This window comes from Sturnira hondurensis, unplaced genomic scaffold (genome assembly GCF_014824575.4).
Source record: "Sturnira hondurensis isolate 20B ecotype Veracruz unplaced genomic scaffold, ASM1482457v3 Scaffold0007406, whole genome shotgun sequence".
Classification (NCBI taxonomy): Eukaryota; Metazoa; Chordata; class Mammalia; order Chiroptera; family Phyllostomidae; genus Sturnira; species Sturnira hondurensis.
The window spans coordinates 6,635,105-6,659,784 of record NW_028080037.1 but is presented as its reverse complement, the minus strand read 5'-3'; the positions used below and the strand labels follow the sequence as shown (position 1 = coordinate 6,659,784).

Genomic DNA, 24,680 nt, shown 5'->3' with positions numbered 1-24,680 from the left:
GTACATTTAACGACTTGGTAAAAACTCTCCTAACACTTTATGGAGAAGGAAAAAACCAGGTACTGAACAGTATCCGTCACGTGACCCCATTTGTAGCATTACTTCCCTCTGTCTCTGTGTGTGTGATGGCGCGTAGAGCCACATAGAAAGATTTTTACCAGGATAGTCATTTCTCTCTCTGGGTGATAGGAAGGAACTGGGGTAACATTTTTTCACTTTCCTGTACTTTTTGCTATTGTTTGAATCTTATATGTTGAGCACACGTCATTGTCACTGNTGACTGGGAATCGAACCGCGATCGTCTGGTTCGCAGGCCCGCGCTCAATCCACTGAGCTACACCAGCCAGGGCTGTTTGAGTCTTATATGTTGAGCACACGTCATTGTCACTGAAACAACAGCTCTTTGGAGAAGTTCACATGGAGGGATGTGACGCAGCAGCAGCTCCTTCCCAGGGGGAGTGGCTAGTTGGCGGCGCCCCCCCCCCAACTGTGGCGGGAAGTGCCCACCAGGGCCCCCAGCAGGGTCACCCCTCACAAAGGTCACCTCGGGTGTGTTGGAGGGTTAGGGCCAGAGAGGAGTGCCGGCTTAGGCGTGACACTCGGCAGTCCCCCCTGCCCCAGAGGGTACCCTGCTCTTCTCAGTGCCCGACAGCTGTTCCTGGGCCAGCCGAGCGCGCTTCATGGTGAGTATGGTAACATGAGAGCCATTCGCTCTGCCTTGCCTTGTGCCGTGACCTGGAGCCACCCTTTGGATTGGATGGCAGGGAACCCAGGCTCCAGAGCCGGACTCTCAGAGTTCTGGTCTCCCTTCCATCACTTTGTTCCCTGGTGGCTGGGGCAGGTCCCTGAACTGCCCCAGGCTTCAGTGCCCAGATCCGAGAGGTAGGGAGGGCACGGTCCCTCCCCCACACGGTCGGGCGGCTGGGTGCTCACACTAGCAGAGCCCCGAGACCCCCTGACCTGAGGGGCTCTTCGGTAAGTGTCAGTGACCACGGTGACTTTAAATAAAGAGGGCAGAGATGAGGCTGAGCGGGGCCAGGTAATTTGCTTCAGCCAACTCAGCCAGCCAGCGGCAAGTGCCCTTTGGAAAGGCCCCAGCTCTGAGATGCTGAAGTGGGGCACCTGAGCTGGGCGCAGTGGCGGGTGTCGCCATCATCACCCTCTGTCCCCGTGCAGGTGGAGTTCTGCAAGTCCTTTGGGGACCCGACAAAGCCCCGAGCCTGGAGCAAGCATGCGCAGAAACCAAGCCAACCCAAGCCATCTCCGAAGGACAAAGACTCTGTCCCCCCAGATGCTAAGAAAGTGCGTGGAAGGTCACTCCCACCCTCCAGCCCGGTGTCAGCAGGGTGGTGACCCCTGGGGGCTCAGGATGGTGGGAAAAGGGATGGCCCGAGAGTCCTCCGCGACGGTCCCTGAAGGCGGGCCCTCTGGGGGCAGTACAGTTTCATCTCCCCTCACTCCTGCTCCCTCTGCGACCCTCACCATCTGTGCCTTCTGTTTTTAGGACAAGAAGAAAAAATCAGCAAGTGAGCTGGAGAAGGTGAGTCTGTCCCATTGATGGAGAGCGTGGGTGCCCAGGTGTGGTCCAGGAGGGCGGTAGTGGCCGGGAGCAGGTGGCCGGCAGAGCCATGCCTGGGGCCTCTTAGTCTTCTCCTCTCTGCCCTCCCACGACTGACCCAGCTGACCCCAGGGGTCCTCTAGCCATGGGCAGAAATGAACTTGGAGGATGCTCTTATGCTCCTGAGAGTTAGGAGGAGGGTGAGTCTGACCCGAGTCTTCTCTTCCCCCTGCTGCCTTCCGTGGTGTCACCAGCTGAAGAAGGACACCGAGTTCCAGGAGTTCCTGTCGGTCCACCAGAAGCGGACGCAGGCGGCCACTTGGGCTAACGATGCCCTGACCCCAGAGCCCTCAAAAGGGAAGAGCAAGCCGGCCAATGACTACCTGAACTTTGACTCTGATTCGGGCCAGGAGAGTGAGGAGGAGGGGACTGGAGAGGGCCCAGAAGGTAAGGCCATTGCCATGCGTCCGTGAGTTCCCACACGCTGTGGGTCTGCTCTCTGATGGGCTTGCATCGGCATGGGGCCCCTCGGTGGGGTTAGTTATCCCAACGGCCGGAACATTGGCCTTGACTGATCTCAGTCACGCATTCATTCAGTCCGTCACTCAGATGTCAAGCACTTTATACCAGGTACAGTTTTAGGCATTGGGGATACAACAGTGAGCAAAAGATGGGGGAATCCTGCCCTCAAGACACCACAAAGGAACAAGTCCCCATTTAGTATGTTACGTGAAGCCGGTGCTGCAGGGAAGAGGCAGGGAGGGGAGAGGAGAGTCCCCAGAGAAGGCCTCTGGGGACACAACCCGTGACCTCCCTAGGCTAGAGGAGGTGAGGGAGGAGCCTCGCCCTCAGCACGTGCTCAGAGAGTAAAGGGGACGGATGGGTATGTGGGCAGCTGTGATCCAGAATAAGGGTGGTCGAGGGTCAGGAGTCAATTTTGGCTTAAAGCAAGGGAATGAATTTGAAGTGAATGCATGCGTGGTTAAGCTTCTGTGAAAAGCTAGGAGTTGGTGGGACACCACAGGGGAGGGGCACGAAGGGGTTGCGGGTGGAGGGCGCTCTGTGCGGCTCAGGGCGGCTGCGGCCCTGGGAGCTGGTGGGTGGCCCGGGGCTCCGGTTTCTTCCTGTGAGCCCCTGGAAACTACTGGGGGGGTTTCACCTGGAATGGCAAAAAGACCCACGGGACCCACTGAAAGAATGCATGACAGGGGCAAGGTTGGTGTGAGGAGCCACATAGTTATCTATGTGTGGCACGAAAAATGTCAAAACTGCCACGTCTCACCCCATTTGACGTGGATCCGAGGACCCACTGGGGCTGTGCGGCACAGGGCCCCTGGTCGTGGGCATGGCACCGTCCAGCCCCCTGGTGTGCACGTGACTTGCTGACTCCCAGCCCTGCTGTTGTCCCAGAAGAGGGTGAGAGCCCCGAACCAAAGGCCGCTGTGCAGAAGGAGCTGTCGGACATGGAGTACCTGAAGTCCAAGGTGGTGAGGGCCGACACGCCGCCCTCCTCCGGGGAAGAGAGTGAGGATGAGGCCGTGAACTGTGACGAAGGGAGCGAGGATGAGGAGGGGGATCCCTGTGCTGCCCCCGCCCAGCAGGACCAAGACAGGACAAGGCCGGGCCCAGAGCAGGGGACACCGTCTGGGAACAAGAAGCCTCAGGAAGCCAGAGCCGAGGTGTGTGTGGACTGGGGCGTGCTGGGCGGGGAAGGGGGCAGAGGAGGAGGTCTGCATGCCCCGCCCGTGTGCCCTGCAGGCCTGCGGCCTAGCTGCCTTCTGGAGGGAGGTGCTGGAGGGTACTAACGTCTTCTACTTTGTGTTTAGTGGCAGCGTGGACAGATGTCAGCCCCCAGGCCACAGTAACAAAGTTAACTGAGCACTTACTAAATGCTAGGTACAATACCTGCCTTATCATTTGTCATGGACTCGCACGGCAGTCATGGGGGACAGGTATCCTTTATGTCCCACTTTACAGAGGAGGGAACTCCGCCCAGAGCAGGGAAGTGACTTCCCCAAGGTCACGGCTGGGGAGTGAAGGAACCAGGATGCAGACCCAGGTCTGCTGGGCTCCGAGGTTCAGGTTAGAAATGCGGGTGTGACCCTCATGGCCTCCCTTGTCTCCGGTGCCTGTGCAGAGTGGGCACTGCTGCTCAGAAGGCCCTGGGTTTCAGGAAGCCACCCGTGCCCTGTGCGATCTCGCACCCCAGTCAAGTTCATGGCCGTTCCTGCAGTGAGTCCAGGAGTGACCAGTTGTGCTTCATGGGAAAGGTGTCACCTCAAAAGCCTCTCAGTCGGAGTGGGCTTTATTGGCAAATGAGTTCAAGTTTGAGCAGGTTTTGTTGCCCAAAAAGGTACCAAAACCTGTGGTTTTCACAGCTGTTTGGATCCCAGAATTACAGAGAAGACCCTGAACCCAGCAGTTCCCTCGGGTCATTTGGAGACGGTTCAGGCCAGCGGTGTCTGCACAGGGCTCTGCACCGTGTCGGCACGGACTGGGTTCTAAATTGGCTGTGGCAGACGTGGCCTCGCCTCGGGCTCTTCCCACGCCCTCTGCCCTTCCTCGCAGCCAGGGCCCCTGTGAGCACCCTCCATCTGCCCTCTGGCCAGACTGCGCAGCCACGGGGCAAGCCCTGCCAGCAACCCTGGCTCTCCCTGGCGGCCACGCCCCTGTGTGCTCATGGAGACATCCGGGAGCGAGATGTCCCTTGTGCAGGGGACTCACCGTGCCCCCATTTGTTTGTTCCTTGCCGTCCTCAGACAGAGAAACCAGCAGCCCAGAGGGAGCCCACCACCACCCACACAGTGAAGCTGCGGGGAGCCCCGTTCAACGTCACAGAGGTTCGTGCCGCACCCTGGGGACAAAGACGGAGCCACACGTGAGGGCGGGGTGCCAGGGGCCTCTGCAGCCTGGGGGTTCAGAACCAGCTGAGGACTCGAGGTGGAGAGAATCTGGGGCCAAAAGGCTGCTAAGGAAGGTGTCAGGTGTTGTCAGGGTCAGGAGTGTGTGGCTGTCCCGAGCCTGAGAAAGACCGGTTCCACTCTCGGAGCTTCTGTGTGAGGGGCGACAGGCTTCTGCCATTGGAAGAGGGGAAAGGCCCCACTGCCAGGTATTGGAGGCTTCGTGGTCCCCAGTCTGGGCTGCAGAGGCGGCCTTGGGTGACGGTAACTGCCCCAAGTAGGCACGGCCGTGTGACCGTGACACCCCGTTCACAGAGACAGGTGTGGGCCTGAAGGGGCCATGTACTGTAGTCAGCTGGCTCGGTGTCTGCAGCCGAGAACACTTGGTAAAGGCCCCCTCCTCACGCAAGTCCCACTCGGCGATGGCCACTCACGAACCCAGGTTCATCTCCTTCCACGTTTCTTCCTTTGTGTGCAAACAGCGAGTCCCGCCCGTCATTTTCCAAAACCAGCCCTGTGGCAGGAATGTTTGGAACCCACCCTCATCATTAAGTCAGATCACGAATGTCGAATGCTGGGCTGCAAAACAGTCTGTCATGTGCATGTAGCCCTTACCCCAGGCACACAGGGACAGAGTCGCCTGTCTCCTAAGTCGGGGGGTAGGGGTGGGGTTGCTTCTGCTCTCGCTATTGATAAATAATAACACAGTAGGCGTTCTGTGCACTCAGAGTTAGCGGGTTTCTTTCTGTGAAGGTCACGTTTTAGACGTTGCGGGCCCTGTGTCCACGTCCTTTCTATTGTACGTCATTATTATTATTTCTCTTCTCCTGCTCCTTCTCCTTCTTTGTAAAGTAGTCCTTCTAAAGTGTAAGGACCAGTGTTAGTGTGCAGGTCACGAGCAGCACTCGCTGGGGGTCGTGTTTGGTGCGGGCGCGCAGACGTGATGAAGGCGTGATGCGTGGGGAGCATCGCAGGGCCAGGTCCGAGCTGAGTGTGTGAACAGGTGCTTGGGGAAAACAAGACCAGACGTGGTGCTTGGAGTGGTGGCAGCGGCGGTACTGATTTACGTTTACGTTCTCCAAGTCCAGTTTCTTTTCAGACTTTTTCCAGGTTAGTCTTACTTAGTGATGGAGAAAAGGTGTGTAATTTAGGGGAAAGAGAGAAACAGTAAGGGACAGGCCGCTCTGGCATCCCCTCTGAGTTCAGAAGTTTGGCTGGTTTCTTTCTCTGAGTTGCCCTGTCACTGTGGGGTCAGTAAAAGGGAAAACCTTCCTCTTCCTTACAGAAGAATGTGCTGGAATTCCTGGCACCCCTGAAACCGGTGGCCATTCGAATAGTGAGAAACGCCCACGGGAACAAAACAGGTAAGGTCGGGGATGTTGGGGGGCTGGCGCGGCTGAACCGGGGAGATACTGGAAGGGCGGCTGCTCTTCTCCCTGTCGGTGGTCTGTGGCTTGGTTAGACTGCGGGGGCAAGGGTCCGCCTCTCGTCCCAGCCTCTGGCAGCCTGGTGTGTAGTTCTCCCTGTTTCTCTCGCCTCCCCACCTTCCCCTCGGCCCACACAAATGCCAGGCAGCGCTCTGCGTTGCCAAGAGTGTGTGCCGCTGCCCCCTCACTGCCCTCCCCCGGGTTCCCACTCCAGGCAGCCAGCCTGCTCACTCCCCTGGGCTTTGGAGCCCTGGGTCTGGCTGCTCTGCGGCCAGGAATGCGCTGAAAGGAAAGGTCTGAGCTCGGAGGGGTGCGAGCCTGCCTGTGCCTCTTATGGGCCAGGCCGGGGGCTACACAACACGTAGCCTCGGAGCTGGCTCTGCTCAGAGAACCACACCCAGGCCGTCCAGGCAGCGCTGGGACCGGCGGGGGCCAGCGGTGGGGAAGAAAGGGCTCCTGCTCCAGGTCTGGTCCTGTCACCTCCAGGTACCTGCACCTCCTGCCCGGCTCTCCTCCGAGCACTTTGCTCTGGTCACGGGGCAGGGCCCTTGACCAGCTGCCCCTCTGTGCAGGAGGGCGCCGTGTCTGACTCAGCTGTGAGGACCAGTGAATTAACACAGCGTTTAAACAGTGCCAGACACCATCACACCCTCCCCGACCCCCTGAGAGCTATTGTTAATGCTAGTGGGGCTGGTTGGTGGTACCCCTGCTTTCACGGCCCTTCAGAAGGGGGAGCAGGAGTGGCTGGGCCGGGAGGGGGAAACGTTCTGGAGTTGTCAGGACTGAGGGACCGTATTGGAGCCCTTGGAGCTGGATGCTTCAGAGAAGTGACAGAATGTCCCCACAGCAGAGCTGCAGAGGCTGCAGGTGGCAGGTGGCCCCCAGGCTGGGGGCTCCGTAATGATTGTGGATGTCAGCCCAGGTGCAGGGTTCCCCTGGGGGCTTAAAGCAAGGGGAGGCCACGGTCAGATTCAGAGTGGCCCTTGGCTGGGGGGCAGGGGTTTGCATTCCCCCCACCCCCCACAAGGGATGAGCAGTGGGTGGGGCCCTGCTGTGGCTGTGGGGGGTTGGCGAGGAGGGAAGATAGTGAAGGGTGTTTATGCAGCAGGTGAGGCATCTGGGTGTGGCAGCGGAGGGCAGGGAGGAACCCAGGGGAGAGAACCCGAACAGCCTTGTGATGGAGACCAAACCCCGTGGGGTGGCCTACGTAGCAGTGGGCCCGCAGGCATGCCACTGCACTCTGGAGAGGCGGGGAATGCCACCTCGAAGGGCCGAGCCCCGGGAGGTGGAGTTCAGAGGTGGCTCCCTGTGTCTCTGTGTGTGTCGGGGCCTCAGGCTCGCAGGCAGAGTGGCAGTGGAGACGGCCCCTCCGGTGCTGAGCTGGGTCACAGCCACCGCAGGCCTGTCTCCCCTGGAGCGGCCTGGTCCGGACGGGTGCGGCTGGGGCAGGCAGAGTCCCCAGCGCCTAAGCTCGAGCGTTGTCACTGTGAAACCAGGCCCTGTGGAGGGATGTCTGAATGCTCCCTGCAGAGGGAGACGTGGCCGCGGGGGGCGGGAGGCCTTGCGTTTGGAGAACTGGCAAGCACAGAGGTTTTTCCTCGCTTTCTGCTCAGATTCTCCCGAACACCTGGCACAGCGTGGGTGACTCCTTGGGTGTCCACAGGGCCTGTGATCTGACCTTTGTCCTTCCTCAGGGTACGTCTTTGTGGATTTCAGCAGCGAGGAGGAAGTGAAGAAAGCTTTGAAATGCAACAGAGAATACATGGGTGAGGACAGTGGGACCGGTGCCAATCTCATGGTGCCAGGGGTCTGTTTAGTCGGTTGTATGCTCCATACGCCTTGGTCTGCTGTGTGCCTGGCCCTGCCCCAGGCAGTGGGGAGGCGGGCCCGAGCAGAACAGACCAGAGCCCCTGCCCTTGTGCCCTGTGTTAGAGTGGACCGACGGACAGAGGGGGAGACGGGAAGGGGTCCGATGGGCCCAGCAGTGGAAAATAGGCGCACAGGTGCTCGGGCTGGGAGGAGGCCCAGCAGCCCCCGCCAGGACTAAGCAAGCTGGCAAGCTCAAGGCCTGCCCCTGGAGAGCTGACCCCTGTCCCCGTGCAGGCGGCCGCTACATCGAGGTGTTCAGGGAGCAGAACGTCCCCGTCGCCAAGGGGCCCCTGAAGACTAGCACCAAGCCCTGGCCAGGCCGGACGCTCGGAGAGGACGAGGAGGAGGAGGACCTGGCGGACTCCGGGAGGCTGTTCGTGCGGAATCTGCCCTACACCAGCACCGAGGAGGACCTGGAGCAGCTCTTCTCCAAATTCGGTAGGGCGTGGGGCGTGCACCCACAGCCCGTGGCCTCGCTCAGCCTTGATCTTGGGCTGATGACCTTCCCCCACCTCAGTTTTCTCATCCGTAAAATGGGGCTGGTGGTCCCCGAGTGGCTGTGAGAATTCCAACGTGACGTACACAGTGGAGCTCGAAGCAGTGGGTCAAGTCACAGGCCCCTTTTGCTGCCTGGACCCCTACTCTCCAAGCTCTCACTCTGAACCCAGGACCAACGGGCTCCAGTGCATTTTTCGGGGGTGCCCTTGCTGCCCGAGCCCTTGCCTCAGTATTGGGAGTCCGGTACCTGTGCCGGTACGAATGTGACTGTGCTCCTCGGTCTCCAGACTGAGCATCAAGACACTTTTGGTAGTGGGGGTCATTTGTACTCGAGTCATTGTTGCTATTATTTCACAGGACATGAACTTGAAGACCCATAGCTTAACTGGGTCACACAGGGTGCATTTGTACAGTCGTGGCTGTCGAAGGGAAGGAAGTTAGGGTTTAAAGTGACAGTGAGGTCTCAATGCTTCCAGCATCCCCGAGGGGGTCTCCCACTTTTATTCGGAGGCTGGGTCTGCGTAGTGGAGGATCAGAGCATGGGTGAGTGCCTGGTATGGGGACAGAGAGGCCCTGAATAGGACTGCGCCTTCAGGCAAAGTGGTATGACGTCCCAGGCTGTGGTTACTGCTGTCCTGGACCCTTCCCCAAGGGCAATGCCAAGTTTATAGCAGGGCCAGCTGCACGGAGACAGGATCAACAGACCACATGTCACACTGGGTTCAAAGCAGACACCAAGTCAGAAAGGTGAACTTGAACCTGAGTGCAGCGAGAGGATTTAGCAGGCAGGTTGTGTTTACTACGCTTCACGTGGTCATGAGTTCCGCCCTCCCAGCTGCCCCTTGGGCCAGGGGCTCTTAAGATGCCACTTTTCAGATGAGGAGACTGAGTCACCGAAAGGCCGGTGGTCTCCCAAGGCTGCACGAAGAGGTGGTGGGGGCAGGACCCAGCCCCGGCACCTCTGCTCCCAGGACAGACATGTAAAGGCTTGTGAAAGGACACCCTTGACTCGTGGGGTGGCCTCACTGCTGCCGCTGGCCACGTCCTTCCTCGGGCTGACCCAGAGCTGCAGCGTGGCGCTCTCACGGTCACAGCCCGTCCCCTGCTGAGTGCCGAGCATGCAGCCCGTCTCGGCCCCCAGGACACTGACACTCGCCTGTCCGCAGGGCCCCTGTCCGAGCTGCATTGCCCCATCGACAGCCTGACCAAGAAACCCAAGGGCTTTGCCTTCGTCACCTTCATGTTCCCCGAGCACGCAGTGAAGGCCTACGCGGAGGTGGACGGGCAGGTGTTCCAGGTGACTGCTCGGGGCTGGCGGGGGCTGCAGGGCCCAGGTGACGGGGAGAGGCTGTGTGCATGCGGGCACGTGTGTGCACACCCCAAGTTTCTAAGGAAGCACGCCCAGTGGTGTGTGGAGCCCATAGAGGGTAGAGCTCCCTGAGGGCAGGGCCTGGCCAGATTTCACTGCCCTGGGACAGCGCCTGGCACAGAGTGGGCACCCAGCAAGTATTTGCTAAATGAATAAATACGTCTCTGTCTGGAGACAGAACGCCCTTGAAGGAAGGAAAAGGAAGGAATTGGGGCGCAGTCCCATTAAACGGCCACGACAGAACCCAAGGCCTCGTGTCTCTGAGCGAGGCGCCTGGTGCTCGTCCTCCAGCCGAGGCTCCCTCTCCCCCCTCCCGTTTCTCACTCCTTCATTTGTGGCGGGCCGACCCCTCTGCGGTCCCAGGCCAGACCTTCCTCGCAGGGACAGCATGGGCCCAGGTCTGATGCAGTGGCAGTGCTGCAGGCGGCACTCGCAGACTGGTCAGTTTCCTGTGAGGCAGTGACGAATGGCCTCCCCCCCAGTGTCAGGGCCGGTGTCACAGGGCCGGGCCCCATTCTGGATCGGGGGTGACCAAGTGGTGGGTCGGCCTGAGGCCATGTCCCCCGATGAGGGTTTCAGCGAAGGGTACAGCCCACTCCTGGAGAGGCCGGCGTCCTGCCCCGCCTCCCGTCACCCCTCCCGCTCGCCCCGCTCGCCCCCTGCAGGGCAGGATGCTGCACGTGTTACCGTCCACCATCAAGAAGGAGGCCAGCGAGGATGCCGGCGCCCCGGGATCCTCCTACAAAAAGAAGAAGGAGGCCAAAGACAAAGCCAACAGCTCTAGGTGCTTGCCCACGACCCGCCTCTAGGCCTGGCCCAGGCTCCTGCCGCCCTGGCCCGCTCTCTCCCAGCCGCCCGGTGCTCTGGCGTCTTGTGGTGGGTGGGGTCAGCCTCTCGTCTACCGGGCTGAGCCCGGCTTCCTCGTTGCGCCCAGGGCATCACAGTCGTGCCTCAGCTCTGTGGTGTTCTGAGGTTCAGTGAGTTGACATGGGCAGAACACTTAGTCCCTGGCACAGCGTAGTGCTTGACAAATGTCAGGCATTGTTCATACCACCGTCACTTTCCTTGGCCTCAGGCCCTGGGCACAACTGGCCCACCCAGGCAGGTTGGGGGGAGGAAGAGGCTGTGGGGCTGAGAACAGCAGGCAGGCAAGCTCCCTGCTCCCGTCATTCAGCCTCGGCCTGACGTCCTTCCTCTGCTTCTCAGTTCTCACAACTGGAACACGCTGTTCATGGGCCCCAACGCAGTGGCTGACGCCATTGCGCAGAAGTACAGCGCCACCAAGAGCCAAGTGTTCGACCATGTGAGTGAGCAGCGTGACTCATGTCCCTGGCTCCAGGCCAACCACAAGGGGGCACAGAGCAGGGACGGGGCACCGTGCTGCAGTGGGGGTGAGCCTGGCGTCTGGGAGGAGCAGCAGAGAGGCCCGGGTGACCGGAGGGGAGGGAGGGGAAGGAGAGGCTGGAGAGGGGCCTGGGTCCTTGACTTAGGGTGAGACGTGGCAGTCAGAGCTGGCGGGTCGGCAGGGTCGGCTCGGGTGTCGGCAGGTCCTCTCCCTCCCCGGCTGCCGGGAGATGGGAAGGCTGGCTGGTCACCGGCCCAACAGCCAACGGAGCCTCTTCCTGTCTGTTGCCCCCCAGGAGACCAAAGGCAGCGTGGCTGTGCGCGTGGCCCTGGGGGAGACCCAGCTGGTCCAAGAAGTACGGCGCTTCCTCATTGACAACGGGGTCAGTCTGGATTCCTTCAGCCAGGTGGGTTCGCACAGCCCGCTCTGCTGCTCAGGCCTCCGGTTCCCGGGGAGCTTTCAGGGTGGGGATGTGCCATTGGGTTTCAGGATCCAGCCTTGCAAGGGAGATGATCGTCCTTAACTTTAGTCTCTAAAGGGAATAAGGGAGTGGGCAGACAAGGGGCCCGTCTGACCCAGATGGTGTCTCTTGGGGGCCACATGCAGGAGGGCCCCCTCGTAACCCACAGTCCTACCACATAGACGGGGCGGCAGGGGCAGGCAAACAGCTTGTCTTTCGCCCCCCGGCCCATCACTGAGAGCACCTGTTATCTGTCTGGAGCCTTAGATCTTTCCCGAACTGGGCAGGGGGGAGGCCCGGGCCTCCACATGCTTGCTCTCCGCCGGGGGCGCGTTCCTCCTAGGTTTATGGCTGTTTGAGCCGAGAGGGCCCACCCTCCTTCATCTCACAGACAGGAAACGAGCCCAGAGGGAGGGCGAGGTGACGTAACAGTCCCACAGCATCTGTGGCAGGAGCCTGGTCCTGGTCTCAGTGTCTGGCTCCCAAACAGCTCCTCTCAGACTGGCCGACCTCAGACTTCACCTTGAAAGGACACATGGGAGAGGGTGGGGAGATAGGTGCGGTGGGTAAGGGAAAGGGTGCACGGGAGAGAGGGTGGGGGGATGGATGGGTGGGTGAGGGGTGGGTGGGAAGTGGGGTTGATGGACCCCGGGTGGGTGGGTGGGTGGGTGGACGGACGGGTAAGCTGTTGCAGCAGTAGATAGCATTTAGTCGTACCCACCAACGCTCCCTGTAAGTTTCTGTTCCCTTCACTCATGTCGCTCTCACAACCGCTATGGGAAGCCCACCTGTCGTGCTCCTGTTGTCCAGAAGGCACCACAGTCACAGCCTGAAGCCACATGTTCTGGGTCACCCAGCAGCCAGGCTGGACTCGGGCAGAATGCAGCCCTCAGAGTCCACACCCGGCATCATTACGCCTAAAACGCCCATGGTACCCAGCCCCTCCCACCTGCAGGTGCTTCTACCCCACTGGCCTCACTCGGTCCTCGAGGCCACTGGGTGTTACCATTAGCCCATTTTGCAGATAAGAAAATGGTGGCCCACAGGGAAAGCAGTTGGCCCAGGGTTTCAGCTTAGGTCCATGGCCGAGCCGAGACTCAATGCCCAGGTGATCCTTCTACCGGGAGTTTGTCCGTTTTTTGACTTTCCTACCCCGGCAGCGTTAGTTTTTGGTAGAACAGTCACTAACACTCAGCCGAGGCTTCTGCAGCATGCTCACTCGGCCTGTGTGAGCGCAGCCTTTGCACCTGCTCATGGGGCGGCTCTGAAACAGCCGCTGGGCCCTGGGGCCAGGCACGGCCGAGGCACAGCTCAGCCCCTTCCTCAAGGCCAGATAGCTGGTGCCTTGGTTCGGGTTCTTCCAAAAGCAGACACTGGGACAGATGCAAGGGGGAGTAGTGGACTGGGCAGAGGACACCGGTGAGAAAGGCTGAGCAGGACACAGGAGAAGAGTGCAGGGTGAGCTTAGGACGGTCTCGTGTGTAGTGGCGGCCTGAGCCCCAGGTGGGGCCACTTGCGGGACCTCCCCAAAGGCCCAAGGTGCACCAGCTCCTGTGAGCCCAGGGCTGCTCCCAGAACATGTCGTCTGCCATGCGTGGCAGCAGGTGGTCTTCGGTGGCCAGAAAGGGCCCTGAGCCCCGAGTCGCAGATGCCAGCCTGGGCAGAGCGCTCTGGAAGGCCCACCAGGGGCTGCGGGGGCACCGGTGGGGTTTACCACTCGGGGTTCTCTGAAGTAGAGGGGCCAGGATTCAACCCAGGGAGTCCATTCTGGAGCCCTCACCCTTACCCATTCCCAGAGCCCCCTCTGACCGGTGGAGCCACGTGCCTGAAATGGTGGCATCTCCTGGGCTCACTTTTGAAGTGCCTGGTGACGGACGTCCCAAAGGGGCGCCTGGTCTGGAGTCGGCTGCTGGTCAGTGCTGGTGTCAGGCTGGTGACCCTCTCCCGTTGTTCCAAGTGCGCTCCTCTCCCACCTTGCAGGCCGCTGCGGAGCGAAGCAAGACTGTGATTCTGGCGAAGAACCTGCCGGCAGGCACCTTGGCAGCTGAGCTGCAGGAGATCTTTGGCCAGTTCGGCAGTCTGGGCCGGGTGCTGCTGCCTGAGGGTGGCATCACCGCCATCGTGGAGTTCCTGGAGCCCCTGGAGGCCCGCAAGGCCTTCCGGCACCTGGCCTATTCCAAGGTAGGGCTGCCCCAGGCCCACTTCCCAGGGGCCGTGAACCGGGCCAACGCAGCGGCAGTCTCGGCGTGGACCTGGCCTGTGGGAGCCCGGGCTAAAATCCAACCTGTCTGTCCTAACCATGGGCTTATCCCCCCTGAGAACACCTGGATTGGGGAGCGGGAGAGGGAACCTCAGAGCCATCCTGGGAAGCAGCCTTGGTGCCCTGCCTGCCTCCAGTGTTCCCGGGCTTCCCGTGCCCTCGTGAGCACACTCACCGTCCTCGGTGCGTTCGGTGCCTTGTGCCTGTGATAGTCAGGGCTGCAGGTGGGCTGTCTCCTGGTTCTGGGTAAAGAGAGAACAAACGTGTTCTCACATGTACACACGTGCACACACACACGTCAGTGTGTGAGTGTCCCGTGGCTGCCGTAACAGGCTACCACAAACTCGTGGCTCAGAGCGGCAGAAATGCCGTCTCTTGCTCTTCCAGAGGCCAGAGGTCTGACTCAAGGCGCCGGCAGGGGGGCTCCGGGGAGGCTCCTTCCTCACCTCCTCCAGCTCCAGGTGGCACCAGGTGTCCCTGGCCTGTGGCTGCAGCGCTGCCGTCTCTGCCTGTCTCGTGTGCCTTTGCCTTTTCTCTAGTTCTGTGTCTGGACTTGGGGCCCACCCATGTGACCTGGGATGATCTCATTTAAGATCCTTCACCTAAATGACATTTGTGGAGACCTCCCCACCCCTGCCAAATAAGGTCCCATTCACAGGTTCTGGGGTTCAGGGCGTGCACATGTCTTTTGGGGGCCACCTTTCAACTCACTGCAGGTGGCTTCTGCTTCCAGGCACTGGGACAGGGTGCGGGCTTTAGTCAGTCCCACCCTTTGAAAGAGCAGCGGTGCGCGCACGCGCATTTGCACTGCATGGCCTGAGTGGTGGTGGGGGGGGTCGGTGGGGGGGTCTCTAGCAGCCGTTCTGCACTTCCTGCAGGAGAGCAGCGTTCCATCACTGGTTAGAGGAATGCCCCCTACCCGCCACCCGGTCCTCACTCATGCGGTGGTCAGATAAGCCACCAGGGGACACTGATGTACCCAGTGACAGCAGGTGCTCGGCCTCTCCTGAGCCCTGAGTGGCAGCACGGAGGGCTCTGGGCCACGCTCCCCCCGCCGGCTTCGTCCCAGCAGAGCCGCCCATACTCCCTGATCCTCGGGCTCTCCATCTGTGTCAGGCACTGAGTCCTTCCCACCCCTGTCCCTGCAGTTCCGCCACGTCCCCCTGTACCTGGAGTGGGCTCCCGTGGGCGTCTTCTCCAGCTCAGCCCCACAGAAGAAGGGAACCCAGGATGCACCCCTGGAACCTGCGGGAAAGGGCACCTCGGAGCCAGAGACTGGTGAGAGCCAGGCCTGGGGTCAGGGTGCCCTGGGACGGGGGAGGGAGGGGGCAGGGCAGGACTGGGGGTTGGGACCACAGTGAATGCTTATTAGGTCTGAAGCTCTTGATCCTGGAGACAGACTAGTGTGTGCCTGACTCCTGGATTTCACAGGCAGGTGAAATGTTCTTTAAAAAACAGCCTAAAATTGACAGGTGCAGCATAAGGCAGTCAGCTTTCTAGCTTGTGGGTTAGAGGTTGTAAGAGAGAAGAAACTAGAATTTATTACTAGGGATTCAGAACATGGCAAGTGAAAACAGCTTCATTTCATACCCCCGCCCCACAGTGCATCCTGGGTGAGGGTTATTCTATAGCGCTCTTGGCGTGGCCCAGCGCCCTCTGGTGTCCAGGAGCTGCTAAGGCAGGAAAGAGAAGGGAGGGGGTCCTGTGGGCACTGGGAACGGTTTGTTCTCATTGAGATGAGACTGTTGCACAGACTGGGACATTTCACCTTCCTGGACCCCACCATAGTGTCAGGGGTGCCCCTAGAGATGAACCACCCCCTGCATTCCCAAATGTCCCTTAGGGGGCAGGCCAGCCCCCAGGGGAGAACCACTTGGTCTGGGGACCACGACCACATCTTGGAATTCGAGACCTTTAGAAAAGATTTTTGAGGTCTGTGATGGTCCTTTTAACTGGGGGCTAAGGTTTTGCCCATCAGTAACATCCGTCCCCCTTCCCCTACCCTGTCAGGGTTACTAGATTATTAAAGTAAGAATTTTTGAAAAGTAAGTCTTCTGTATACCATTTTCATTGTTCTTACTTTATAGAAGGTGTTTACGAGCAAAAAGAAAAGTGGGGAGTGGGTAAAAAAATTTCCAGATTAAAGAACAGGCCTCTGACTGAGGAGGTCTCGTTGTCCGCAGACCCCTGCTGCCTGCATCTGTCCGCTCACTCCGCATCGGTAAAGCCTTGAGGACTGGCCTGGTGTGTCCAGGGCTCAGGGAGGCCTGGTCTGAACTTCCAGTTCCCATCGTGGGGAAGATGCTTCAGCCTGTGCCCCTTGAGGCTCTGGCAGTGTCCTTGGTCATTGGTGTGACTGGTTATTGGTGGAGACCTTGCAGAGCCCCCCAGCCTGTTTATGGATTAGTTTTGTCCACAGGCTGGATTAGGGTCTCCTTCTAAACCAAAAAATCCTCTTTATGTCACTATGGTTTGTTCTAAGTAATCATGACCCCTAAGCCATTGGCTTCCTCAGTGTTCATGTCACTTGTTGGACTTGAACCTGACCAAAAGCACAGTACTCTTTTAGAGCACAGAGATTTGGCAGGAGTGGGGGCCCTGGACCCCCACCACCATGGAAGCCTATGCCTACCTGCTTTGGGAGGACACAGCGCCCCCTGCAGGCTGCTGCTGCTGCTGCTGCTGCGGGGCACACTCCCTCCCTCCACTCTTCCTCTGTAACAGTTCGATCACACTTTATTTCCTTGTTTTGCGTAACAGCCATCTCTGCCAGACAGGGAACTGTGAGGGCAGAGAGTGGCTGTCGCCCCCATGAGATGTGGCCCCAGGCACAGAGGAGCTGCCCGACTGTGTGTCAAGTGGGTAGACAAATGCAGAAGGAGGGGTTTTAGCACCTCTCGCTACATCCGAAAGGTGGGGGCCAGGATTCTAGCACATAGTAGGAGCTTAGTGACGTTGGGAGATTGGTGCTCCGTTGCTAGACCAGGCTCAGAGCCTGACCTGGGGTAGCAACCTTGTCAGTGCCAATAATTGTCACAGTGAGTGTCACCCCGTGCCCGCGCCGTCACCTTATCCTTAACTCTGTTTCAAACGCTTGCAACTTCCTGGAAACTCGTGCTGGGTGGTTTACTCCCTCAGGGTCTGTCCGCCTGACCCCCCTGCTAGAGTGTCCAGTCCACAGGCCAGTGCCCCATCTCTTTGCCCACCGCTGTACCCCAGGCCCTGGAGAAGCGCCCAGTGGGAGAGCAGTAGTAGGTGGGTGCTGAGCGGGCCCACGGGCAGAAGCGGCACTCACTCCCTGCGCCGCGCACTTTGGCCTCCTTGGAACGTGTGTCTCTGAGCTCTGGGGGAGTCACTATCTGCCTTGACCTCCTCTCTCGGCTCTGTGGCCGGGCCAGCTGCCGCCTTCTCTGGGGCCTGGTGTCTGCCTCTGTGCAGAGGGCCTGGGGCCCACACCTGCCTCTGTCGATGCTGCCTGAGACCACCATTTCTGGGCCCTGTTGCTAATTCTGTAGCTAGAATGGGGGGGTCCTTACCTCTGCCGTGAGCACCTGTTTCCTGCCACTCACTAAGCCAATGTCACCAGGAGGGCATGACATATTTCTCTTCCCCACAAGCCCCCACATGGCGGGCGGACAGGTAGGGCTGTATGGGGACAGCTGAGATGTCACAGTAGTAACAGATGGTGGCCCTGGCGACAGACTGGAGGCTTTGCAGTGACAGTGTCCCCTGCTCTGAAGTTAGACAGCTGCCCAGCTCACCCCATGTCCCCAGGTTTCTGTGTCAAGAGCATCCCAGAGAGACTGGTGGCCGCAGGCCCCACATCTCCAAGCTGCTGTCCAGGGTCCTGCCGTGCCTCCCACCAGGTGGCCCAGGGGTGGGGCGGGGTGGGGGGAGCGCACAGTTCCAGCACATGGGTCCAGATTTCCTTCTGCGTCTTAGCTGGTGTCCAGCCCTGCCTGGTCCCACGTTGTAGTCAGATGAGTTCCCCCAGAACTCCTCTGCGGGGGCTCTTTCTTTCTGCCCTTTTTGTTCCTTTTCTAACATGTATCACGTACACAGTCCCCTCTGTCCCCTGCGCTGCTTCCTGTCACCCGCTCCTCCCCCATGCCCGGCCTCCACATTGTTTTCTAAGCTCCCGCAGATCCCCATCACCACTGCGCAGGACTCCGCCTGCCCCTCGCCCTGGGTTTTCTCTGCCAGCTGCAAAGGAAGGCGAGCAGAAGGGGCGTGGATGGAGTGTTTGTTCACCCCCCCCCCACTCCGACACCTTCTGCAGAGATATACCAGTCCTGAGGGAGGGGCTGTGTGTTTTATCTCCCCGCCACGGAGACCCTCACCTCCAGATAAAGGGCTCTGAGTGGGGGCCGGTCCTGCAAAGCTGCTCACGGCCGATAACAGTCTGTGCTTCCAGCCTTCAGCCCAGAGCCGGGAAGGGGGGGCGCTAAATTCTGCTGCCTGATTATAATAAGGCCCCATGCGGCGATGCGTGACTGGGTTTTATTGTGCTAACTGTGGGTGGAAGCATTCTCCCCGGCCTCCCCCAGCCCCCTCCAGCCCCCCTCTCCCCACCCCTGGGCCCAGCCCTGCTTCCTTTCTTCCTTCTCCCCTTTCTGCTGGTTCCTGGTGATTTCGTTGGCAAACATCTGTTTGGGTTTTACGATACCTTGTTTTTTCTTTCTAGTCTCTCTGTGGCCTCTCCACTCGGGGCCAGGAGCAGAAGGGCTTTATAATGACCTTTGCCTCTTGGCCATCTCCACACATCTCCAGGCGCAGGTGTGGGCCACACAGGGGTCTGGCCACTCAGGGATCCAAAGCCGTCCCTGGGACTGGCCGTTTTCAGATGCCTCCCTGGCAGGGGGTGGGGGGGAGGGCCTCAGGTGCTCTCCCCCAGCTCTTCAACCGACTTCCTGCCCGCAGGGCCCGGGCCTCTGGTGTTTCCCCCGGATTCCTCGAGGCCTGGCCGGGCAGCGTGGGCAGTTAGGGTGACCTGGGCACCGTTCATTATTGTAATTGTCCTGCAAGTGGACACCGTTGTCACCTCTTAGGAGGAAGGAAGCACAGAGAGGATGAGTGATTCATACAAGGTCACTCATTTGAGAGAGCCAGGACACGTGACTCAAAGCCACCCTCCCAGGTCTGTGCCCTTAGCTGTGACTCTCAGTCACCTGCGTGCCATCTGCAGAGAGCACCAGCAGTGTTTTAGGCATGCGCACATGCTGGACACAGTCCTCGGTCCACGTGTTTTTGGAGCCACGTAGAGGGGATGCAGTGCTGACTGAGGCAGACCTGGCCCCGGCCTTAGTGACCTCCCTTTCTAGGTGGAGGACACAGACAAGGTGGTTTTAGGTCAGAGTAAGGGCTCTGAAAAGCAAACCCCAGGGGAATGTAAGGGCGAGTGGCCAGGCCTGGGGACGCCTGGCACTAGAATGGATGGGGAGAGCTCTGAGGAAAGGACGTCTGAGCTGAGACCTGATGAGGAGCCAGGCCTCAGAAGATAGGAGATGAGGAAATGGGTTGGCGAGGTGGCGCAGGCAGCAGGTGCAAAGGCTCTGTGGCAGGGTGGGCTGTAGCGGCAGAATAGAGGGCTGTGCTGCTGGATTGGGTGGGGGGACAAGGTGAGATGAGCTGGCAGGCCAGGGACAAGTGAGGAGGCCGTTGGGTCATCCAGACTGGAGGCAGCAACGCCTTGGACAGGGACCTGGCACGCAGATGGAGTGGCAGTCACTGGCATTTCTAAACAACCCAGAGGCGGGCAGGGGTGTGTTGTGTGTGCACCTCCACTTTCCAGGTGGGAGGCAGAGCGGTTAAGCCGGTCGCTTGGGGACACACAGGTGGTGGTGGTTCTGCCAGGTCACGTTCGTTTCCAAGGCTGTGTGCTACCTCTGCCTGCAGCCTGTGGGTCCCCCTCCTTGTGTTCTCCAGCCCCCCTTCCCAGCAGATCTCAGGACTGTGGTGCCCTCGTCCTGCCGACTCTCCAGCCCCGGGGCCTTGCAGGTGCTGGGAGAGTGTGGACGTCTCTATGCTGTGGGGCGGGGGGGGACAGGCCAAGCTCATCGCCTCCGTCTCAGCCAGATGCTCCTCCCACGAGCTGGGGTCACGGGGGTTGGCTGATTCCTTAGAAGTGGGAGGAAGCAGGTGAGCCAGGTAGGGAACAGGTGTCAGTGGCCCTCCCAGTCACCTCTCCTTCCTGGGCTGGGGCTGAGGGCGGCTCTTCCTCTAGGGAAGCGGGGGCTGCGTCTATTTCTGGGGTGCCAGCGCTGACTCTCAGCTTAGCTCAGCTGTGTCCCTGACCCCAGACATCCCCCCTTCCCGGGCAGGTGCCTGTCTGTGGCCTTCGAAACAAGCGCTTGGCAGCAGACCAGCCTCCAGTCCTGGGGCAGGGGGGCCGGGTGGCATGGACGGGGCGGGGCGGCATGGCTGGGCCGTGCTCTGAGCTGCTGGGCTACCCTCAGCTGTGGCCCTGTGAGGCTGCGCACACCGAGAATGCCGCACTGGGACCTGGCAGAGGCCGAGGGGAGGGTCACGGTCGGAAGTGGGGAGCAGAGCACAGAGACCACCTTGACAGCTGGTTACCATGAGGGGACCACTGCCTGGTTCAGAGCCACATATGTACCCTTGAGTTAGTCGCCAATGTTCTTCAACTGTGGGTTGTCCTGTAAAAAGCTGGATTTTCAGCTTTTGAACTATCTGAACATCTGACCGTCCTGGGCCGACCTTCCCATGTGACAGCAGCTGGCTGGTGTCCAGAAGGAGTCACCCCCTTGAATGGCCATGCACCCGCCCCCTTGGTCACCGTCATCCCCGTCATTCTTTGCTCTTTAAAAAATATGTTTTAGTCTTTGATGAGCCTGTGTTCCAACCTGAAGGTGCCTGAGACTTAGGGCTCAGATACAGCGGCCTCCAGAAGTGTCTCTGAGCCACACACTAGTGACGTGACCACTGTGGTCGTTAACGAGATAGCAAACTCGAGGGGTCGAGCCACGTGCCTGGCACCATGGGGTCTGATCAGCCCCTCCCTTCTCCTTTAGTCTCCAACACAGCCAGGCAGCGGGGGGTGGAGGTGTCGCTGTGGCTGAAGGTCTGGTGTTCGTTTCCATTGAAGTTTGCATTCGGAGCCTCCAGTCAGAGCCGCTTTGCATAGCTCTGCTTCCCCATCCTTAGTACCTGTTTGTGCCCCGCTGCGCTTTGGAAGTTGGGTTTTGAGTGCAGACGGCCACAGCATGGAGTCCCTTGCTGGGTAGGTTGTGCGGGAAAGGGGACTGTGTGGATCCCGCTTCTTGTCCTGGGGGGTCTGGATTTGGGCTGCACCTCTGAGGGGAGAGCACAGGGGTGGTGGCTGCCTCTGCTGCTGACGTTCCACAGAAAGTATAGTTGTGGCCGGCTCCCCTGAGGCTAAAGGGCTCTTTTATGACAAAGCCATTCGTTGGAACCATGGAAAGGGGGGAGGGGGGGGACAGAGAGGCTTCAGTGCTGAGCACGAGTGTGGGGACAGGTTTGGACCCCATGCAGCACCTTTGCGTCCCCCAGAAGGTTGAGCCATTTGCATGCAGGCGTGAGAGAGACACCAGGGCTCTCTGTCCCCATCAGCAGTGGGCTGGCATGCAGAGTGGCCTGGCAGGGGCCTGTGGGGCTGACTGCCTTTGGCTTTGAGAAGGGGTTTGACTTCCTGGAGGATGTGGGAGGAGCTTCAGAAGCTTGGGTGTGGAGGGGGGTCTGTCCCTGGCCCCAATCACGTGGCTTGGGGAAAACTGGGGAGGTTGATTGAAACCGACCAGTTTCCAGGCAGCAGGGCCCCTTGGGTTGGGGTGGGGGTCTTCGCAAGGCTCCAGTGCCCGCGGCTCCAGTACCCCCCCCCCCCGCCCCGTGAAATTCACACCCTGAGCACCAGCCCTGCTGACACCCAGCTGGCGGCTCCACCTCGGCTTTGCCCTGTTTCTGCATTGTGCTCCTTCAGGGTCAGGAGTGGTTGCTGGGGTAGGGGGACAGGGGACAGGAAGAAACCATGACCCCTTGTAGCTGCCTTCTGTAGAAATCACCAGGAGTGCAGGATGCCCAGTCTCCCCACGTGTGTGCGTGCGTGTGTTTGAGACAGAAGTCATTTCAAGAACAAAACACACTTGCTAATTTTTACCTAATTTCACTTATATTACCTATGCCAAGTATATATCATAGGATGGAAATTACCAACCCCCAGAATATTGTGCGTAGATGAAATAAATGCAACGTGCAGAGGCAGCGAGCTGGTGGAACGTTGAAGTATCTGCCGTCCTCGTGACCAGGGAGGTGTTGGAAGGTGTGTTTGAACAACTTAAAACATGAGTCAGGGTCGTCAGGTACAGAACCAGCCGAAGCGCTGGTTATTTTTCTTTCTTGAAGTATTGCCCCGCTTTCCTCCAGGCCTGCTGAGGAAAGTCCCTGAGCAGCTCGGGGCGGTCTTGAACTCTTTCGGTTCCCCCACGGACAGAAAGGGAGGGAGGGGGGTTACATTGTACATTGTTTCATATCTTTTTCTCCTAGTTAGTTATTATGAGCACTGGTCTCTGTCTACCACACTGTTCAAACTGCCCATGAACTTGGCCATGTTGTTGAAAACACTTCAGAAGCATCATGTTTAGAGTGTCCGTGTCATTGCAGCCTGTGGTGGCACTGCTGTGACTTTCCTGGTCTCCTGGTCACAAGCAGTGGGTGCTTTTCCCCGAGTGTGCACTCTTCTGCGTGCTGGAGTCCGCGCTGTCACGGGCAGGTGAAAACACTCGGAAGCTGCGTACGTTGGAAACCATAATCGAATATAGTGTCCCTTTGTCTCAAGGGTTGTTGAGAACGTTCTGCATTTTGCTCCCATTCTGTAATGAAATGTCCTAAAGTTGCATTTTCATTTGAAAGTTCACTAAGGGTTTTTTTGTTTGCTTGTTTCTTGAGGGTTTTTTTTTTTTTTTGAGAAAAAGTAAACTGTTGCTGAGGTTTGGGGCTCCATAAACTCATTCACACAGCTGTTTATTTGGAAGTTCAAGTTAGTGGGAGTTAGTCCAATCTAAGGGTCATCTTCCGCCTGCGTTCCAGGTTCTCTTCTCTTCGAAACAGGAAGGAGGCAGAACAGTGTCTCTCTCTCTCTCTCCCTCTCTTTCCAGAGTTGCTAAAACCCGCCCACTTGAGCTGTTGTCCCTCCCTGATGTGTTCCACACGGCAGAAAGCCCTTGATCTAGCAGGTCTGTGACTTAGGCAGAATAAACATCATTTAATGGACTTGGGGGGTTTGGTTTTGTTTTCTGTGGGGAACCCAGGGCCCAACAACAGCGAGACTGTGGAAGCCGCAAAGGCAACAGAAGGAGGAGCAGGTGACTCTTCACCAAAGATGGAAGAGGAAGAGGAGGAAGAGGAGGCGGAGGAGAGCCTTCCTGGGTGTACTGTGTTTATTAAAAATCTCAACTTCGACACCACGGAGGAGACCCTGAGGGAGGTGAGTGCCGGCTCCGAGCAGGGGGGCGGGGCGGGGGGGACTGGTCCTGCCTGCACACGTGCCTTGTGCTCACGCGCAGTGTAACACCAGCCCCACCAGCTGGCCTCTGCCAGGCTGCTGGGCAGACACCCCAGGATCTGAGACGGGTGGGTGGAGGGGACAGACACCCAGGGACTTGCACAGCCGCCGGGTGAGCCTGGGGGCGGGGCCCACATCCACTCACACGGAGGGACATCTCGGGAGTTCATGTCCCACAAAGGTCACAGTCAGTGGTAGTGTCCCGTGCAGCCTGTTGGAGTCTGCAGTGGCAGACACAGCCCTGTCTTCAAAGTCACGCCTGCGGTGGCCGCAGGGTCAGTGGGAACCGCTGACACCCCGAGTTGACGTTCTCTTCCAGGTGTTCTCCAAAGTGGGTGCGGTGAAGAGCTGCTCCATCTCCAGGAAGAAGAACAAAGCAGGTACCGTCCCGCTGCGAGTGCAGCCGGGCGCAGCGGGCCCACAAGGACCTGGGCAGCTGCGGGCGGGCCCAGCCAAAGGGGCAGGGGGGCTGTGCCGAGGGGACCCATGGGCACGTCAGGCAGAGGGTCACCAGAGAGAATGCCCTTTCTCTGTAAGCCTGGAGGGCAGCGGGGAGAGTAATGGTGTGACCAGAGCCACAGAAGAAGGGCCACCAGCGGGAGCTAAGGCTGTGAGTTGGACACTGGCACTGCCAGAACCACAGCAAAGCAGGGACACCAAAGGGCCTGTGGAAGGAGCCAGGGTCCCAGGGAAAGCTTTCGGGGGGGGGGGGGGGGGTCAGTCTCCCAGGGCAGGAGGAGGACAGAGAGTGCCCAGTGTCAGTGATGTGGCGATGAACTTGACTAGCGTGCTTCCTATTGCGCTTCTTAAATGTCACGCTTGCATAGATTCCACCAACCCACACCAGACTTGGATCTGCCACGGAGCGTTTTTCAAACTTCCACTGCAGAACAGATATTTAAAGTCGCCACAGGGTGGCGCTGCTTGTCAGCCAACAGGTCTGTCTGAGCCTCAGCTCTGTGGCCCGTTTGGGCAGCTCCTAGGGGTTCTCCCTGCCAGTTCCCGTGAGTGGACGTGCATGAAGGCCAGCCCCCATGGGGGTCACGGTGCTCACAGACAAGGCAGGAGACAGAGATGGGGACCCCAAGGAAGGCCCAGGGAGCAGAGCCTCGCCTTGCCTGGACCCGTCAGACTTGAGCTAGTCCTCGAGTTCAGCTTTGGGAAAGAAGAGAGGGTGAAGTTAGTAAGTGGGTGTGAGATGCTGGGGGAGGCGGGCGCTCCATTTTGTGTCAAAAGGGCAAGAGGCCATTGGAGGTCTGTCTTGTGCGTGAGTCCTGTGAACGCTGCCCTGCCCTAATTATACGTGTCTGCAGTCAGGAAACCAAGGTTCCTGTGCGCCTTTGAGCTGCCCCTGCTCTCTGAACTCGTGCTCCCCACCAGCCATAACTAGGGAGCCAGACTGGTGCGAACAGTGCTGTCCCCTCCCCCTCCCAGCTTGGTGCTGTGGCCTGAAGTA

General features: G+C 59.2%; 1 protein-coding gene across 5 annotated transcripts in view; it reads left to right on the top strand.

The window, feature by feature from the left end:
- Nucleotides 1-24,680, top strand: part of RBM19 (RNA binding motif protein 19) — a 113,534-nt gene that overhangs the window by 2,003 nt on the left and 86,851 nt on the right. For 3 of the 5 annotated variants that reach the window (XM_037052171.1, XM_037052169.1, XM_037052170.1), the window contains exons 3-18: nt 1,177-1,302; nt 1,505-1,540; nt 1,813-2,005; nt 2,969-3,237; nt 4,318-4,398; nt 5,744-5,822; nt 7,580-7,651; nt 7,989-8,192; nt 9,419-9,549; nt 10,287-10,405; nt 10,828-10,924; nt 11,262-11,372; nt 13,407-13,607; nt 14,835-14,964; nt 22,971-23,146; nt 23,544-23,604. In XM_037052171.1, the coding sequence (XP_036908066.1) occupies nt 1,177-1,302; nt 1,505-1,540; nt 1,813-2,005; nt 2,969-3,237; nt 4,318-4,398; nt 5,744-5,822; nt 7,580-7,651; nt 7,989-8,192; nt 9,419-9,549; nt 10,287-10,405; nt 10,828-10,924; nt 11,262-11,372; nt 13,407-13,607; nt 14,835-14,964; nt 22,971-23,146; nt 23,544-23,604 (2,086 nt within the window). Of the gene's footprint in view, nt 1-1,176; nt 1,303-1,504; nt 1,541-1,812; nt 2,006-2,968; nt 3,238-4,317; nt 4,399-5,743; nt 5,823-7,579; nt 7,652-7,988; nt 8,193-9,418; nt 9,550-10,286; nt 10,406-10,827; nt 10,925-11,261; nt 11,373-13,406; nt 13,608-14,834; nt 14,965-21,518; nt 21,525-22,970; nt 23,147-23,543; nt 23,605-24,680 lie in introns of all 5 variants that reach the window. The other 2 variants (XM_037052172.1, XM_037052173.1) reach the window with 2 other exon arrangements.